The 19,447-nt window shown below is 39.1% G+C and overlaps 1 protein-coding gene across 2 annotated transcripts; it reads right to left on the bottom strand.

Moving 5' to 3' along the window:
- Positions 1 to 1,342: 1,342 nt before the first annotated feature.
- Positions 1,343 to 18,619, bottom strand: LOC101744459 (synaptic vesicle 2-related protein). Of its 2 annotated transcripts, XM_038011821.2 has the most exons (11): positions 18,455 to 18,619; positions 12,098 to 12,259; positions 10,567 to 10,729; positions 8,492 to 8,613; positions 7,210 to 7,454; positions 6,286 to 6,419; positions 5,571 to 5,697; positions 4,122 to 4,217; positions 2,646 to 2,836; positions 2,273 to 2,400; positions 1,343 to 1,477 (listed from the first exon to the last, which is right to left on the bottom strand). In XM_038011821.2, the coding sequence occupies exons 1-11, from the start codon at positions 18,510 to 18,512 to the stop codon at positions 1,377 to 1,379; spliced, it is 1,527 nt and encodes a 508-aa protein (XP_037867749.1). In that variant the 5' UTR covers positions 18,513 to 18,619; the 3' UTR covers positions 1,343 to 1,376. The 2 variants fall into 2 exon arrangements, with proteins under 2 accessions (XP_037867749.1, XP_062524928.1); XM_062668944.1 differs by lacking the exon at positions 12,098 to 12,259 and having other exon boundaries at positions 18,455 to 18,580.
- Positions 18,620 to 19,447: the final 828 nt, after the last annotated feature.

The following is a 19,447-nucleotide window of genomic DNA, read 5'->3' as shown; positions in this document are numbered from 1 at the left end:
ACCGTACTCGTCAAACTCGGCAAAGAGTTCGACGTGTAACCTAATCCATGCATCAGTCCGCTGAGTTCGTCGCCTGATCTTCTTTTTATTCAACATAATGAAAGTAAGTACATACTTGTTGAACGTCAAATGTACTACCGCCAATTCACAAAAACTAGCCTCCGTCCTGAGAAGAATTGGCAAGAAACTCAGCGGGCATGTCTTTTTTTTAATTTTTTTTTTATATTTGATTTTTTTTAAAATATTCATTTTTACATTATTGGCGAAGCAGCTGATCTTGAGTTGATAGGCTTCCTTCGGAAGCGCTCGATAAGGAATTAGCTAAGCCCTCCTGGCTGAGCCTTTGCTCGCCCAACTGTCCGGAAACTGGATAAACCTCCGGTTCACAAATAATCCTTCAATCACAAAAAAATAATTGTTGGACCAACAATCAGACATATCCAATTCTGAGCAATGAAGCATAAATATTTGTTTTTATTTCAACCCATTAATACTGTTTGGCACCAGTAGGAAAAACAAGTAGGAAGTAGAAAAGTTTTAGTATTACATTTAATCTGTTTTTTTAGACGTTTTTGTTACAATATTAAATTGTTTTTCCTGCCGTGTTATCTATTAAGTAGGTCTTGAATTCGGATACTGGACTACCATTATTGAATTCGGAAGTAAATGAAGAATTAGTTATGAATAGGTTTTTTATTATTTTATTACTTAGATAGGTGGACGAGCTCACAGCCCACCTGGTGTGAAGTTGTTACTGGAGCCCATAGACATCTACAACGTAAATGTACCACCCACCTTTAGATAAAAGTTCTAAGGTCTCAAGAATAGTTACAACGGCTATACAATATTACAATACAATACTATACTGTTACCGAGTCCAGACAACCCCCGACCGAGAGCCAGCGCTAAAACTATAAAAACGATCCCTCGCTGCGCCTTAATTTTAAGAGTTTTCGTTAATAGTAAATTGAAATCATTTTGTTAGAAGTTTTGTTAATTCAGTGAAATATAATTAGGCCAGTTCTGTGTTATTTATTTCTTTTTGTTAACTACCTCACTTCTGGTCGATAATAATACAATATTGCAACAGGCCCTACCCTTCAAACCGATACGCATTACCTACTACTTCACGGCAGAAATAGGCAGGGTGGTGGTACCTACCCGTGCGTACTCACAAGAGGTCCTACCACCAGTAATTTATACCAGTTTTCAAAACATAATATTGTATAAACTTAAAATTATTATTAATAAGCAACAATGGCAAGGCCAGAATTCGATTGCCGTACTAAAAAAAAGAGTAAGTGGTTTCTTGCTTTAAAAATAATAAATAAAACTTCTTTAGTAATATTATATAATAGTTATTTAATTAAATTTTATTACAACTTAGTTATATTTTCTGCCTTAGCTTCTGTTTCATTTTTGACTTCTTTCTGCAGTCGTCTATCGTCTGGTAGGAAGGCGGCTATAACGGCCGATACTGGAAAGGTGAAATCGATTTTAAGACTTTTAGTAAATATACTCCTCAGTAAATATATTTATTTAGTGAGAGTAACATTGAATGGGGATGCTCCCCCCGCATCCCTCAATTTGTACAGCACAATTTCACTAGGAATAAAAATCTATTATCAAATATTACATAATACTGTTATTTTTTTATGGATTTATTATAAATTTTATGCACAGTGGCGTACTACGGCATTCTCTAACGATCAACCAAGGGTAATATTAAGAGTGCTACGGTTTGTAAAAAAAGCGCATAAACTTAGTGAATGTAAGAAGTAAGAAGTAGAAGTACATCTATGTTATTTTGCGAGTTACGGTAAGCAATTGGAATGCTGATGAGTAATCTAGCGCCACACAGACCGAGATGGACATATGTTGCCTGGAGAGGTTACTGCTACAGGGGTTCTTTAAAAAAAAAACTTCGCGTGCAACTTGGTGCACGTGAAAGAAGTGAAACTTCTTTTGCGGTGTTTAGTATTGTGATTTTCTTCATTTGTCATCGTTAAATCAAAATTTTCTTGTAATAACGAATGTTGTGTATAAGATAAACGACCTAGTTCGCTTTGTCCTTTCCCTCTCTTCACGGTCGAGTGGTTCGCGAGACGCTCTGTCTATTGTCTCACTCTCGCTCTTCCGAAATAGTATATTTTCTCTCTAGCCGTAACGAATCTGTCGCGAGTTAAGATGTTCCACTTCAAAGGGCTCTTCCCACTAGTTGAGTGTCTTATGCCGCCTCCTTGCTGAAATCTTAATAAAAAAAAAAACTTACATGTAAATATTGATGTAAACAAATAGAAGCCAGCGTCGCAGTTGTTCACCAACATCAAGTTCAGGATCTGGATGGAGATGAAGGTGGTGATCCTGCTTGCAGTCAGTGGTAAGGCGATGGCCATAGCCCTGTTAAGCATACGTAATCTTTATCACTTTAGAAGTAATAACTTGAAGGCCCACACTCGTTATGATAAAAACTGCGACCTTTGTTGACCCCAAGCACACATTACTTCTTCGAAAATTATCAAGGTCAACTTTAAAATTAGCTGGCCTTTGCTTATACTGCATTTATGTATATGTATTACTGTACAAAAAGAAAAAAGCCTCCGAAATTGCGACTGAAATACATTGAGTCGTAACAAAGTACATACCGTAAATGTGTAGGGAAAATCGCAACGATGATAGCTGTGTAAAGACCCATCACGATTATCCCCATCAGGAAAATTCCGAAGAGTACAATGCTGCCCGTGGTATTTGGTACCACGTTCACTAAAATCCCCGCCAGCCCACAAATTCCCGCCAAGGCTATCACAATATTGCGCCTTCCGATTTTAGTTACCATCTAGAATCAAATAACGTTATTTTCATGTAATAATTTCCTACTTGAATCATATAGCACAAAACTAAACAAATAGTAGGTATTATTATTAGTAGGTTTTATTGGCTTTTGATTTATACTATTTATACTATTGTTGAATTACACAACTCTACAAAAAAAATTCGATTTTTGTCCTAACGTTTATACTAGGTTTTTCCGGTTGATTATTCACAAAAACGAAAATAATATACCTTTTTTTTTTTGTATAAAGTTTGCTTTTGGTGATAGTTATAGTAATAATACTCATTTTTCAATTTTATTATAAATTTTAATTAATTTTAATACTTTAAAAAAAACAGCGCTACGAGAGTGGGGTGTTTACGTTTACCAGTGCCACTAGATGGCACTTGAGTCATAAACAACGATCAGGGTGCTTAGTGCGAGTTTTTTAACGTTCTCGCTAACGTAAAAGTTAGCTCATATTTGTATGGAGTGGGATCGTTTGCGTACGTTTGCCGCTAGGGGCGCTTTTCCAACTGCATACAAAATTGGCTAACTTTTACGCTATCGAGAACGTTAAGAAACTCGCACTAAGCATACAGGTGTTTTGTACAAGCCCAGAAAAATTTAAAATGTCACGAAAGTGTAAATACGATGCTGATGCATTTTGTTTCATATGTGGTCAATTTATTAAAGTACAAAAGCAAACTGATTGATGCCATGTATTTTTTTTTCAGTCTAATTACGATCTAAACTATCGAGATTTTATGCTTTGCAATCAAAGTCAAATTTGGTGTTGACCCGTGTTATGGTTAATGTGATACATATTGATGCAGAAAAGCGAAAACGTTGTGTTCGATCAAATGTAAGCTTTGCACCAACAGTTGCAATTTTACAGAACAAAAAACAACGTATTTATTAGTGTAAATCTAGAAATACTGTTATGCCTCTAAGAGTAATGCCATCTGTCGTCGAATAGCAGAAACTAATCTCAAAAGACGCAACGCCATCTATTATCATATAGCGAAAACACACATCGAAATGATTCGAGTTATCAGGAATATTCTCGATAATTGTAGAGTTGTGGTGTCGACTGTAAAACCGTTGCAGAAATGACACGCAGTCAGTTAGTAATCGGAACTACTCGAAGCGAAACATTGAACGGATCATCTGAAGCGAAGCGGAAGAAGTGAATTATGAATTTTAAAGTGTTTGTAAAGTGTTTTAAGCGTTCTAAGTGTTAATACAATTTTAATTTGTAGATTTTTTATATATCCCGAACCCCAGCGCGTAACAATACTATACTTACCAAACTCAAAATTGTATTGAATGCACACTGTAAAGCACCCACGGCTAAAACCATGAGCAGTGCTGTCTCGTTGAGAGCGCACGGAGCAACGTCAGGCTGAAATTGTTAACGATAATGTTTTCATTTGATTGTTTTAATGTTTTCATGTTCGAAGTTTATCTATTTATTTCTAATGAAGTACATAATTTACCGGTGGTAGTAGAACGTATTATGAGTCCGTACAGGTAGGTACCACCACCACCCTGCCTATTTCTGCGGTGAAAAAGTAACGCGTTTTGGTTTGAAGAGCGGGGCAGCCGTTGTAGGCACTGTTACAAACTGAGACCTTACAACTCATGTCTCGAAGTGGGTGGAGGCATTTACGTTGTAGATGTCTACGGGCTCCAGTTACCATTTAACACCAGGTGGGCCGTGAGCTCGTTCACCTACCTAAACTATAAAAAAAGGTTCCCGAATGATTTCCGCGAATACATCTATCTTCTATCTATCTATCTATCTATATAAAAACGAATTGCTGTTCGTTAGTCTCACTAAAACTCGAGAACGGCTGGACCAATTTGGCTAATTTTGGTCTTGAATTATTTGTGGAAGTCCAGAGAAGGTTTAACAGTAAATAAATATGAAAATGCGCGGAATTAAATAAAAATAGCAATTTTGTTTTTCCTTTGATGTGTCCCCGTCGGACGGATTCCTTTTGTTTGTTTGAAGTTTATTTTGTACAAAAGTTTATGTCTTTTATTTATCGATTGAGGCACTACGAGGGTCAGCTAGTCGTGTAATAAAAAATAAACCAGCATAATATGTGAGTGCCAGTGAGTACCAGTGAGAACCAGTGAGTGGCCAGATCTAGGTTCAGTTGAGGAGATCTGCCAGCTGATGATAAATATCATATTGTGCGCCTGCACGGCTTATTTCATAAATATAATTAAGGCGTGTAGTTTGTTGGAGTCCAGTCTTCTAAGTCTCATAATCTGTCGAACCTGCATATCCAAAGCGAGAGACAGATATGTGTCTCTCTGGACCACGAATCGTCAGCACTTAATAAATGATGGCCATAAACATTGAATCTATTTGCATTTTTCTTTCACGATAAAAGGTTTTTTTTTTTTTTTTTCCACAGGAGAAAATCGCCGGATCCCCACCCGCACAGCAGGTGGGATATGTGGGAGTCGAACCTCACTAAAAACTCCTGCCGCTCACAGCCGGCGCCCTACCCCGGACCGGGTGGGAACCCAGTCGGAGCTATTGAGACGGCGGGACAGGGTTTACGCAGTGCACATTACATCCATCCCGCCGTCCCCCAGACGCCGGACCGGCGGCCGCCAGCAACACGACCGCCGGTTCCCTCGGTCGACGGGCCAAGAGCCCGATTGATAGCGCCGCGCTACACCTTCCCCCGGAGCGGTCGGGGGAACGCGACAAAAGGTTAACACATCTATAATAGCTTACGTTGACTGAAACTTCGAATTCACTATTGAGGATTTCGCAAAGAGTGAGATCTGTGTTCCCGCCTGTTTCTGTTACTTGAACGAACTGGTTGGCTATAGTTGGAAGCCACACCATGAACGCTCCAACTCTGTGAAATTATAATAAATTATTTAGCACGACTCATATTTTTAATGACTCGGTGGTGTAAGAGTTGCCTTGTCCTTACTACTTGGCCGAGGGTCTTGGCGAAAATTTGTGTGACGAACAGGTTTGTTTGATCTGTTTTTTTAATTGCTTAGATGGGTGAAAGAAGAATCTTCTCGAATCCTCTCCCTCTTCGTGTCTCAAGATATCAAATTTTGATCAGTGTGTATTGCCAGTGATTATACTTTATCAATAGGCTCAAAGGTTACCCGAAGAGTACTAATGGGGCCAATAAGGCGAACCAGTAATGCGTTCCGGTTTGGATACAGCCGTTAAGCAGTACATTTGAGACTTCGTACTCTTTTTTCAAGACGGGTGGTACCCTAGCGCTGTGATGCTTCAATAGCCACTTAGCACAGGGTGTCCAAGCAATAACAAAAAACGTTATACTATCTTTGGGTACTTAAAGCCGCTGAATAACTAAATCTTAGGGCGTCCCTGAATAATGGTTACATTTCCAATAATATTCAATTGCATTTTTATTAGTATGGTGTTAGATTGGTAGTAATTATAAGGTGAAATTTAACTCAACTGTTGAAAGAAGTACAATAACGTCATTATGATAGTTGGCTTTAGTAATGGCGCTCTAAAAAGCGGCACTATTTGATCCTTTGACGATGACGGCGTATCATTTTTGTTCATCTCCGCCTTTTTTATTCGGTAAACCTGAGACAAATTTAAAAATGTTTACAAAACGTTGTTGTTCATGTTGAATTGCTACCAGAACCTCGACTGAAATATCGATGCGGTTTTACGAGATTTCTTAAAATTATCATTGTCAAGAGTTACCGAAGGCGACGTTCAGATAATCTCCTTTGTTATTGTTCTTTGTGTTGAAGATGAGGAAACTATTTTCCTAGACAAATTCCTACATCAAATCTCTCCATATTTTATTATTATTTTCAGCCTTTAAGGACTCACGCAGGCTTATGTAGACTGCCCTGGAGCTTTATCTGATCTGTCCAATGAGTGGGCCATTGACAGTGTGGTATTTTCCGTTGATCTTACCCACTTTTTCAATATTCCTATTGCTTCATATCTGAGATGCCTCAGAATCCGAAGAAATGATGTATTTCACAGATAGATATTGCCATATAAAATATTTATCGAGTTTATCGTCAGGTTAACCGGCGTATAGTTAAAGCCGGCGTAGCGAAATATTGCTAGTGTACCCATGACGTACCAGAGGAGTGGCAGAGATCACATGGAAAAACTTTTTTCTATTACAAGGCGTGAATTTTATTTTAATAATTATTATTGAATAAAATCAATACCTACAATTGGGGCCATCTTAACGCGGTAAATCCGCTTTACTATTGTTAGAATACTCAAACAAATGTCAAAAAATATAAATCACACTCCGTAAAAAAAAAAATGAAATTCGATTCTTTTCTCCAAACAATCTGCCCTAAAAAATAAAAACTAAAAAAGTCGATGTACACACACAGTAACTTACCTGAAACTCTTTTTTTGAACCTAAATGATTATATTTATGAATTATCCTCAATATTTCTAAGCTCTTCTGTTCATCTCCCATGGCGTGGACAAATTTAGGACTCTCTTGCATGAATAAAAAGCAGATAAATGAACAAATACATGGTATGGAGTAGACCACCACGAGGGTCCTCCAAGAGTTCCAATAGATGTCCAAGCTAGAGATGTAGTATGAAAAAGTCAACGGAATTATTGGCAGGGCCAGTGCTGAAAAAAATCGGGTTATCGATTAATTAAAACTAAGGAAGTAGATTATATTTCGACCTGATATTTTGCTTTAAATTAATCGAGCAATAAGTGGAAAAGATGAGCAATATTCTGAAAATAAATCGATATTATAAAATTAATAAATAGGTAACGATAATTCTTTTTTTGCGGACTGTACATACTGTGAGAATGTTACAGAACACAAATGTTATGCTTGTTCGACGTGAGGTAAAGTTCTCGAGCACATTCTCATAAGTCTATCTTGGTTTCTGTACTGGAGCTTTTGAAGCACAAGTACTTAATACTACCATCACGTAACTACTAAAGTTACTAAGCTATTGTTTTCGTTTTCCAACTATAAGAACCGCTTGACAGCTCTCCAAACCCGTTGTCCGGGATGCTATTGCGGCTAAATCCAATTAGACTCAGGAGAGTCGACGTGCTAACCTACTAAGGCGAGGAGGATCATTGGCTCTGCCCCTCCAAACCATGATTTCTCGCAACTCACCTAATTATAGTCTTGGCGACTTATCGCAGGTGCTAACGTAGAAGTCGTCGTGGCCTAAATGATAAGGGATCCGGTGCATTGGTATCTAGCAATGCACCGGTGTTCGAATCCTGCAGGCGGGTACTAATTTTTGTAATGAAATACGTACTTAACAAATGTTCACGAGTAAGGTGAAGGAATAACACCGTGTAATGAAAATCAAATCCGCAAAATTATAATTGCGTAATTACTGATGGTAGCACATCCTGTAAGTCCGCACGGGTAGGTACCACCACCCTGCCTATTTCTGCCGTGAAGCAGTAATGCGTTTGGGTTTCGGCAAGGGTGGGGCAACCGTTGTACTGTAAAAACTGGGACCTTAGAACTCATATCTCAAGGTGGGTGACGGCATTGTAGATGTTTATGGGCTTCGGTAACCACTTAACATCAGGTGGACGGTGAGCTCGTACCTCGAACTTAAGCAAAAACAATTATATACTACTTGGACACTGTTGTTGATTTTCAGAAATTATTTTATTGTTATTATTACCCGCCATGAATCCTTGTGAGAGCAAGAATATGCTGGTCACCAATAATATCACCAAATTACGTTTCGCCATGGGGACACTCTCGCTCAACAACGACATTGACATCGAATAGAGACCGGACGCACTAAAAACGACATTTTAAAATATATACATAATCTATGTACATAAACGTTTTGAAAAAAAAAAAACAATAAAAAAAATCCCGAACACCTAAGATATAATAGGGGTTAAAGTATGAAATTGCCGTTTTATTGTAATAGGTACATACTTCGAATTGACATAGAACCTTCCTGGGTTTGAGATTTTTAAGTTAAACTTTTGGTAACAAATAGTACCTATGAGGGTTTTCTTTAAAAAAGTGTGCAACATTCGATTATCGACTTATATTACTATGATCGACTTTCCGTTGTTTTTTTTGTATTCAGTTTAGACAAGAAAGATGGATACTTCGAAAATTCGAGTGATTTTTGAATACCAGTTCGGAAGCAGTGTTTCTGCTCGCAATATCAATGTTGCGTTTGGAGAGGGGACTGCTAATGAAAGCACTGTGCGATTTTGGTTTAAGCGCTTTCGTGATGGAAATTTTGATTTGAAGAACGAACCACGTGGAAACCTCCTACAGATGTGAATAACAGTGAATTGAAAGAGATGGTGGAAGCCGATCCGAGCCAAACTGCCCAGGAATTAGCGGCAAAGGTAGCTGTTTGGTGGTATCAGCGTGGTGTTATTCATTATAGTTTTCTCCGATCTGGTCAAGTAATAACGGCAGATGTCTACTGTGCTGAACTCTGAACAATGATAGCAAAACTTGCAGTGAAACAGCCCCGACTCATGAAGCGATCTTCACCATTATTGCTCCATGATAACGCGAGACCTCATATAGCACGAGAAACCGTTTTACGTCTATAGGAACCGCATTTAGAAACCATTCGTCACCGGATGGTGCTCGAGGTATTCGCCAGACCTGCTCCAACGGACTACCATTTTTTCGTGATTTCGACAATTTTCTACCTGATAAAAAGTTTTCTTCCCAGGAGGCAGTACAAAATGCTTTCACGCAGTTTGTAGAAACTAGACCACCAGAGATCTATCGCAAAGCCATAAAAGACCTTCCTGTTAGATGGCAGCAATGTATAGATAATAATGGTAGATATTTTGATTAAATAAATATGTTAAATGAAAAAAAAAAGAATTTCAATTTTTCAGTACAAATCGGCAATTTCATACTTTGCTGACGTTACTATTAACCCTTAATATTAACGTCATTTCGATGTTCTGTGATGAGTTCATAATGTTATTGAAGTAATATTTTTACATATTATGGTAATTCATTATACGTCACTTTTAAAACTACACGATTATTCACCTTTATCAGATAACGAATAGTACAGATAGCAAAAATTGTAATTTTTATTCGTGATAACGTAAACTACATAATATCTGCAAATAGTGTATTTTCCAAAATAAATGTAGCAAGTTCAGTGGTAATTAACAGTTTTTACATAATTTATTTATTTTGTTTATTACACTTCATGTAAAATTTACATTGGCGGACTTAATGCCTAAGGCATTCTCTACCAGTCAACCAATGGTAGTGCAGAGTGAATAGTGGTAGGTGCAATGAAATTTATATTAAGTTACAAATACATACACAAAAAAAAGTATATACATACATACATACATACATACATACATACATACATACATACATACATAATAATTTAATACTTGCCTACTTAATTAATACCTAACTATATGGGTCTGAATTAGAGTGACTAATCTATCCGGGGGAGGTCCTTGCGCCCGTATAGGGGAACGCGGTTCCGGCCTCAGGGCAAACTCCCTCTGTCCAGGCTCACTAATCTTTAAATTATTATATTTAAAAAAACCATTCTGATCATTGCGTATAAATGGAATCTTTCAGTCAAGTCTATGTTCTGCTGATCACCACAGCCACTCATAGTCTTAAATAATACATAAGCAAAATGCAAGCCTATATACTCGTATACCAGAATAAGGAAGTATTCTCTAAAATACACTTTATAAATAGAACAGACAGTACGAAATCGACACTTACAATAAAGCAGCAATGAACTGCAAAATCAATAACATAATCCAGTTAACAGATATGCTGGCCACAATGTTAATGATGGCGCTTCCCATCAATGATACCAGCAGCATGAGTCGTCGTCCTCTTGTATCTGCTAGGTAACCCCAAACTAAACTGCCAACTATGGTACCTGCAAAATGGCGTTTAATATACAAGAGTTACAAAGTGGTCCTTTCGTATTGTATAGGCCGGCCCTAAATCCCAGATTTAGCTCACGACTCACTTAGTATTGTTTAGTTAAATAAATAAAATGGGAATGTACTTTACACCCTATTTTCCTCCTCTTTAACGTGGCCAACTGAGGATAGAAACTAGTACTTTACAGATAGTAGTAGAGTACCATACCTCTAGTATTGACGTTATATAGCAACGCTTACCACTAGCCCAATGATTTAAAAAATCTATACTATATAATATTATTATAAAGAGGAAAGATTTGTTTGTTTGTTTGTTTGTTTCGAATAGGCTCCGAAACTACTGGACCGATTTGAAAAATTCTTTTTCCATTAGAAGCCGACATTGTCCCTGATGAACATAGGCTACTTTTTAAAAAAAAATTTTAATTATTTTTTTTTTGTTTCATGTGTGTTTTAATGTTTCCGAAGCGAAGCGAGGGCGGGTCGCTAGTGTATTATAAGATGATGTAAAACCTAAAAATCATGCGACATAAAAAACTAAAGTCCATTTGAATACTGAGTTTTTTTAGGTTTTGAGCTCGAGGGCGATCGGACCCTTGGCCAAGAGTGCAGGGGAGTCCTTTAGTGGGTGGGGTCTAAATACCATCCTTGGGCCCGCGGTCCGCGCCCAATATCTGCGGACCGTCCAGCCCCAAATAAACCATGTTCTTCCTGGCCACGGGGACTTCATAGGAGGTTTGGCCTGAGGCCCATAAAAAAAAGAAATAAAAAAGAATTCTTATAGCCTTTTCAGCCCATTGCGTGTTCCCGTACAAAAAAATGTGAATCCCAAATGTCAAAATAAGTTAAGTAGTTTTCCGGATTCGAATTGATTAAAAAATACAATTTTTCTATTTAAAAAAAAACGTTATGTCGACAACTCTCGGTCAACACACAGAAGTCTATGAAGTTGGAGTCCAATCCAATTTTTTTTAACCTAATTACCAGTAACTTCAAGGGTTTATTTTCTGATTTTGCCGGACTGATAGTCGAGCTCACAGGGCTTAGCCTGAGGGAATTTGCTAACACTAGCCCTAGCAAGAGCAGCACTTCGTTGAATCTACCACCGGGTCGGAATCGCGACCGACTGAAAACATCCCGCGAGAAAGTCATTGGGTGAATGAAACAGGGTTGCGCGTACTATATTCGATTCTCTGAACTATATTTAATTACATAGTTACTTAAGAATTCAAAAAAATGATATACACAATTACGAATTCGTTCGAAGCTTTAAAACGATCAGTGAATTCTTAGCCTAACCACATTTAATAGTTTTAGGAATTGTTTATTCTTAAACACGAAAAATATGTTCAGGTATTTACCGACAACTGGTCCAGCTGCTAGAATCCCTTGCTGGCTACTGGTGGTCTGGAGTTCGCAGGCGCTGGTGGGTACCAGGATAGTACTGCTGTAGCCGATGCATACGAACGATATAATCGACACGCCGACCAAGATCACTAACAGTATGCTGTATAAACCGAAACCTGAAATAAACGTAGCGTTCTGTGTGCTCAGGGCGAGTTTTTTTGACTTTTCGGTCGTGTTTTTTTGACTTCTCGGTGGAACGTTTGCGTACGTTTGTCGCTAGGGGCGCTGTTCTAACCCCATACAAATTTGAGTTAACTTTTACGCGATCGAGAAGTTAAAAAACTCGCACTAAGCACACTGGGATCTTCTCTGGAGCTATATAGAATTATGCAATCGAATGACGGGTCGTAGTCTATATGCGGTGGTGAATTTACACTAGGGGTAGTCGGGGCAAGTGCCCAGGGCGGAAATTTTTTTAGGGCGGCAAAATTTTGAAAGTGATTTTTTTTTCTTGTCAAGATTGCTCTATGTAATTAATGAATTCTATAATTAACAATTTTCTGTTTAATTGATAATTCAAGAAATTCAATTCATCCATTATTTGTGAATTATAATTTTGGCACTTTTGGTAAAATTAATAATCAAAATGATTTAATCAATTTATTTCCTTGGAGATTTAAAATAATAATCGATTTTTTTATTTACCAGAATTAAAGAAATTTAATTTTTCTTTCGTGTAGAATTATGAGTCAGCCTTATTGCCAAAATTATAATTGTTAAAAAAAACACATATATTTATTTATGTTTTTGGAATATATCACATATTATAATAAAGTTAGTATTATAAAAAAGTAATAAAGTAAAGCTGAAGAAGAAAATATATAAATTTTAAGTTTCAGTAAAATTTCAGTATTGGGGCGGATTTTTTCCGGGGCCCAAGAGCGGCATTACGTTTAAATCCGGCCCTGTCTATATGGCAAGACGGTCGGTGTATTCGTGTGGAGCGATACGACTATACCGGTGTAGGTAAGTCTGACTCCTCGGCTACGACTCTTCCGCGAAATTCTTAGTTCAGGCACGGAAAATCACTTATTATCTTGTCTTGTAAGAGACGAGTAAATATTTTTGAAACATAAGGCTGTAAAAATGTATGTTTAAAAAAATGGCTCTTTGAATAAATTTCAATTGAGTGTTATCTGTATTTGGTTCTTTTGGTTGGCAAGTTGGCCGACGACTGGACTATTGAACAAATTCCGCGGTACCTCCGGAAATACTTAAGTTTAAGAATAACTTTCAGGGTTAAGAGGTAACAATCGTTTAATAAAACTCTGAGCCGATATTTTATTTTATTTGTGTAGCTATTGAACAATTTATAACACAAATCTTAAGATGGGCAGAGGTATTTTGTGCTATCTATGGGATCCGATAATCACTTAATATCAGGTGGGCCGTGAGCTCGTTAAGACATCTATGCAATCAAAAATCTTCATTGCTAACTATACTAACTCCATTGCTAACATAATATTATTATGTTACAACATAATATTTCTTTTCAAAGAAAAATAATACGTGTCGGAGTTTTTGCAACTTTGCTTGAGCTTTTGCAACTTGGCTTGGGGCTCACAAATTAGTTTTTACAAACACTATTTACGAGGTGTCTTCTTGTATTTTTAACTACGTTTTATTAGTGTGACACGGCGATAAAAAATGTGTTATTTCATGTCAGATAGCACAATTTTAAATTAGATCAAGATATCTTCATTAAGTTTTATGATAAAAACAATAAAAATATATTAATTTTGCGATCAAGTATTTATCATTTGGCTGTAGTTTCGTAAATTAAACTATACTTTATTTGATTCTGTATTTATACACATGAACATCACATGCACCCTTCCCAAGCAGATTAATTATCCCGAAAACAAATGCTATATAACAAAAATTACATCCGCATTCCGAGCACGAAATACTTAGAATGAGTCTGGTGTGCCATAAGGATCCCATCTCGGTCCTCTGTTTTTCAAATATATTTATTAACGACATTGGTGACGGCTTTCACTGTTTAGACATTACTTGTTTGTGGATGATCTAAAGATCCCTGAGGGTTGTAAATAGCCGGTCTGATGTGATACTCCTGCAGAAGGACGTTGACCGTCTGGTTTCATGGTGCTCACGCAAAAGTATGGACCTCAATTCGGCTAAATGTTATTCAATTCATTTTTCCAGAAGAAAAACTAGAACTCGCGAGAGAGAGAGAGATAGAGAGTAGAGAGAGAGGAGAGAGAGAGGAGAGAGAGAGGAGAGAGAGAGGAGAGAGAGAGGAGAGAGAGAGAGAGAGAGAGAGAGAGGAGAGAGGAGAGAGAGAGAAAAAATTTCACTGCCAATCGTACGGATTGTTTTAGGGACTCCAAATTATCATGGCGTTTAGAGCAAGCCGTATTCTCTAAAACTGACCATAAATCATAATCCAGCGGATTAAGATCGGGACTAGACGACGGCCAGTCTTCACCTCTGATCAAGTCCGAAACGTTCGTTTTCAACCAAGACTGCGTAGACCGAAACTTATGATCTGGCGCCGAGTCTTGCTGGAAGGACCATTCTTGATTATTGAACATGGTGTTGTTAAGGGGCTTCACTACCTTCTCAAGAATGCTATCTTGATACACTTGTGCCGATGTTTTGATACCTTTTTCAAAAAGTATGGCTCAGTCACTCCTTCATAGCTAATACCCCACCAAACCATCACTGATTAGTCGATGATCTCGCCTTCGATATCGTCGCTCCGCTAACCCCGACTCACTACCCGCTAAATATCGCGCATCGCCCGGATATACTCGACATAGCGTTATTAAAAAACGTAACTCTGCGCTTACACTCGATCGAAGTAGTTTCAGAGTTAGATTCAGATCACCGGCCCGTCGTTATGAAGCTCGGTCGCGCTCCCGATTCCGTTCCCGTCACGAGGACTGTGGTGGATTGGCACACGCTGGGCATTAGCCTGGCTGAATCTGATCCACCATCGCTCCCGTTTAGCCCGGACTCTACACCGTCTCCTCAGGATACCGCTGAAGCCATAGACATCTTAACGTCACACATCACCTCGACATTAGATAGATCATCGAAACAAGTTGTAGCGGAGGACTTCCTTCACCGCTTCAAATTGTCCGACGATATTAGGGAACTCCTTAGAGCTAAGAACGCCTCGATACGCGCCTACGACAGGTATCCTACCGCGGAAAATCGAATTCGAATGCGTGCCCTACAACGCGACGTAAAGACTCGCATCGCCGAAGTCCGAGATGCCAGATGGTCTGATTTCTTAGAAGGACTCACGCCCTCCCAAAGGTCTTACTACCGCTTAGCTCGTACTCTCAAATCGGATACGGTAGTAACTATGCCCCCCCTCGTAGGCCCCTCAGGCCGACTCGCGGCGTTAGATGATGACGAAAAAGCAGAGCTGCTGGCCGATACATTGTAAACCCAGTGCACGCCGAGCACTCAATCTGTGGACCCTGTTCATGTAGAATTAGTAGACAGTGAGGTAGAACGCAGAGCCTCCTTGCCACCCTCGGATGCGTTACCACCCGTCACTCCGATGGAAGTTAAAGACTTGATCAAAGACCTACGTCCTCGCAAGGCTCCCGGTTCCGACGGTATATCCAACCGCGTTATTAAACTTCTACCCGTCCAACTCATCGTGATGTTGGCATCTATTTTCAATGCCGCTATGGCGAACTGTATCTTTCCCGCGGTGTGGAAAGAAGCGGACGTTATCGGCATACATAAACCCGGTAAACCAAAAAATCATCCGACGAGCTACCGCCCGATTAGCCTCCTCATGTCTCTAGGCAAACTGTATGAGCGTCTGCTCTACAAACGCCTCAGAGACTTCGTCTCATCCAAGGGCATTCTCATCGATGAACAATTCGGATTCCGTACAAATCACTCATGCGTTCAACAGGTGCACCGCCTCACGGAGCACATTCTTGTGGGGCTTAATCGACCAAAACCGTTATACACGGGAGCTCTCTTCTTCGACGTCGCAAAAGCGTTCGACAAAGTCTGGCACAATGGTTTGATTTTCAAACTATTCAACATGGGCGTGCCGGATAGTCTCGTGCTCATCATACGGGACTTCTTGTCGAACCGCTCTTTTCGATATCGAGTCGAGGGAACCCGCTCCTCCCCACGACCTCTCACAGCTGGAGTCCCGCAAGGCTCTGTCCTCTCACCCCTCCTATTTAGCTTATTCGTCAACGATATTCCCCGGTCGCCGCCGACCCATTTAGCTTTATTCGCCGACGACACGACTGTTTACTATTCTAGTAGAAATAAGTCCCTAATCGCGAAGAAGCTTCAGAGCGCAGCCCTAGCCCTAGGACAGTGGTTCCGAAAATGGCGCATAGACATCAACCCAGCGAAAAGTACTGCGGTGCTATTTCAGAGGGGAAGCTCCACACGGATTTCCTCCCGGATTAGGAGGAGGAATCTCACACCACCGATTACTCTCTTTAGACAACCCATACCCTGGGCCAGGAAGGTCAAGTACCTGGGTGTTACCCTGGATGCATCGATGACATTCCGCCCGCATATAAAATCAGTCCGTGACCGTGCCGCGTTTATTCTCGGTAGACTCTACCCCATGATCTGTAAGCGGAGTAAAATGTCCCTTCGGAACAAGGTGACACTTTACAAAACTTGCATAAGGCCCGTCATGACTTACGCGAGTGTGGTGTTCGCTCACGCGGCCCGCACACACATAGACACCCTCCAATCCCTACAATCCCGCTTTTGCAGGTTAGCTGTCGGGGCTCCGTGGTTCGTGAGGAACGTTGACCTACACGACGACCTGGGCCTCGAATCAATTCGGAAATACATGAAGTCAGCGTCGGAACGATACTTCGATAAGGCTATGCGTCATGATAATCGCCTTATCGTTGCCGCCGCTGACTACTCCCCGAATCCTGATCATGCAGGAGCCAGTCACCGTCGACGCCCTAGACACGTCCTTACGGATCCATCAGATCCAATAACCTTTGCATTAGATGCCTTCAGCTCTAATACTAGGAGCAGGCTTAGGGACCCCGGTAACCGTACTCGTCGAACTCGACAAAGAGGTCGACGTGCAACCTAACTCATGCATCAGCCCGCTGAGTTTCTCGCCGGATCTTTTCAGCGGGTCGCGATTCCGATCCGGTAGTAGATTCATTCGCGAAGCAATTGCTCTTGAGTTGTTAGGTCTCCTTCGGAGGCGCTCGGGTAGTTGTTAGCAAATCCCGCCCCTCTTGGCTGAGCCTTTGCTCGCCCACCTGTCCTGGTGAAACTGGAAAGGCCTTCGGGCCACCAGTAAATTTCAAACATAAAAAAAAAAAAAAAACCATCACTGAAGTCGGATAGTGCCGACGTTGCACTCTGTCGACTAATTGGGAAGCTTCCTTATAGCTTTGAGCATAAATACAGTCATTTTGTTTGTTAAAATGTTGCTCGATTGTAAAAAAATTCTCATCCATAAACAAAATTTTCCTATGACCTCCCTTTGCGTACCGCTTCAGTAGTTGTTTCGATTTTACCACCCTATTCTCTTTTTAATTATCAGTTAAGAAATGACCAGTACGTCTCTGCGGCTATAGGCTGCAAGTCCTAAGTCATCTTTTAAAATACGCGACATGGTTCTAGGTGCTATCTTCATCTTCCGAGATAAAATATTTTGCTTTCGGACAGGATTTCTTCGAATTCTTTCCCTTACTGCTTTGACCACCTTTTTCGTACGAACACTACGTAGACGGCCAGATCTTTTTCTGTCACAAACAGAGGAGGTCTCATTGCACCTATTAATAGCCCGGTACACAAACACTTTACTAATACCAAGCGTATGAAGAGTTTTAAAAATTGCATTTAGCGCCATACCTACTTTGTGTAATGTAATCACAGCGATTCGGTTCTCTTTATCACCCCACTCCATTTTAATATCGCAAAATATTCTACAATGTATTGGCGCCAAAATGAAAAAACCCAATGAGCAATCATATAAAAATGACAGATTTCAAATTCAAATGTAATATTTTGTTTATTTTTAATTGTAACAGTATTTATGGCCAGACTAAGTATTGAGAAACTCTGCTCGAAGGCTTTCAAGTCTCTCGGCTTTGTTTTGCGGAACTGCATGGACTTTAGTAGACCGGAAGCAAAAATATTACTTTACAACTCTTCGTCTGTAGCAGCCTGGTATACTGCAGTGTCACTTAGAATCCTTTTTGTGACGTGTACAAAAAGAAACTGGAATACCCAATAAATAAAATACAAATAAAATTTGGCGTATATCGTTTTCGCAATTCTCATAATATGGTAATATAATTGATTAATTGACAAACCAGCTTTATCGACGGCACTTTCGATAGTTTCCTCCTCGTTATGTTTAGCAACGGTCATCGTCACAGATTTTCACAAAATTATCATATTATTAAACACACGGCCGTCTGCTCAAACGATACGATTGAAAATCGTGCAAAAAAAACACATGTATGTAATCGTGAACTGCTTATTGATAATATAAACCAGTCTTTCTCAAAGTGGGCGATAACGCCTCCTTGGGGGCGTTTGAAACCTAGAGGGGGGCGTTAAGGGGCCCAGGAAAAAATGGGGGGCGTTGATGCGGGTTAGGGGGGCGCTGTAAAATTTGTAATTTCATTTACTTTATAGTATTTTAAATTTCACTAAAATTAAAACCACCTACTACACAATAACGAATAATTATTTTATATTTCTACCCTGTATGATGTTATAAAAACTTAAAATAATTAACATAGATTTCGTAGGATAGCCCACACACCGTACACCATCAAGTTGTAACAAGTTTCTGCAGAACATGATTGATGATAGTTAAAAAGTTAGAGCAATTTTACCTTAATTACATTGCACCAGAAATTATTTTAAACATTAGAAAAAAACTACCATGCAGAGTTTTAAAATATTACACATACGTAAACTAACACAAATTGAGGTTTTCTTTACTTTCTTTCTTGTTTTTAACATAAGGGCATTTTACAGCATTTTCCTAGCATTTTTAAGAAATTACTGATGTAAGAATCATAATTTTTATATAAAATGGAAATGCGTATATAATTATTGTTCAAAAACTTGTCTTAGATTATTATTTTTTACAATTTACCCATTACCGTCCAATGTCAAATAGTATAGTAAGCCTAAACAGCTCACTTATTGTAAGCATTGTTTACTATTTTATTTCTATATAATAATAGGTTGGGGAAAAAGTTTCTTCGCATTTTTTAAGAAAATTCACAACATTTTTTAATATAGTTTATTCACATTTAACTAAAGTATGTCGGTACCATTTTGTTCGATAA

The sequence above is a fragment of the Bombyx mori genome, chromosome 6 (assembly GCF_030269925.1).
Source record: "Bombyx mori chromosome 6, ASM3026992v2".
Taxonomy (NCBI): domain Eukaryota; kingdom Metazoa; phylum Arthropoda; class Insecta; order Lepidoptera; family Bombycidae; genus Bombyx; species Bombyx mori.
The sequence above is the reverse complement of the archived record's forward strand: the minus strand, read 5'-3'. Positions and strand labels throughout refer to the sequence as shown.

Excerpts from the sequence above, each read along its gene's own strand:
- LOC101744459 (XM_038011821.2), bottom strand. The coding sequence starts at position 18,512 with ATGACCGTTGCTAAACATAACGAGGAGGAAACTATCGAAAGTGCCGTC. Across the intron at positions 8,614-10,566 it reads CAGTTCATTGCTGCTTTATT|TGCGTCCGGTCTCTATTCGA; the intron begins GTAAGTGTCGAT and ends TGTCGTTTTTAG. Across the intron at positions 2,401-2,645 it reads ATTTTCCCTACACATTTACG|GGCTATGGCCATCGCCTTAC; the intron begins GTATGTACTTTG and ends TATGCTTAACAG.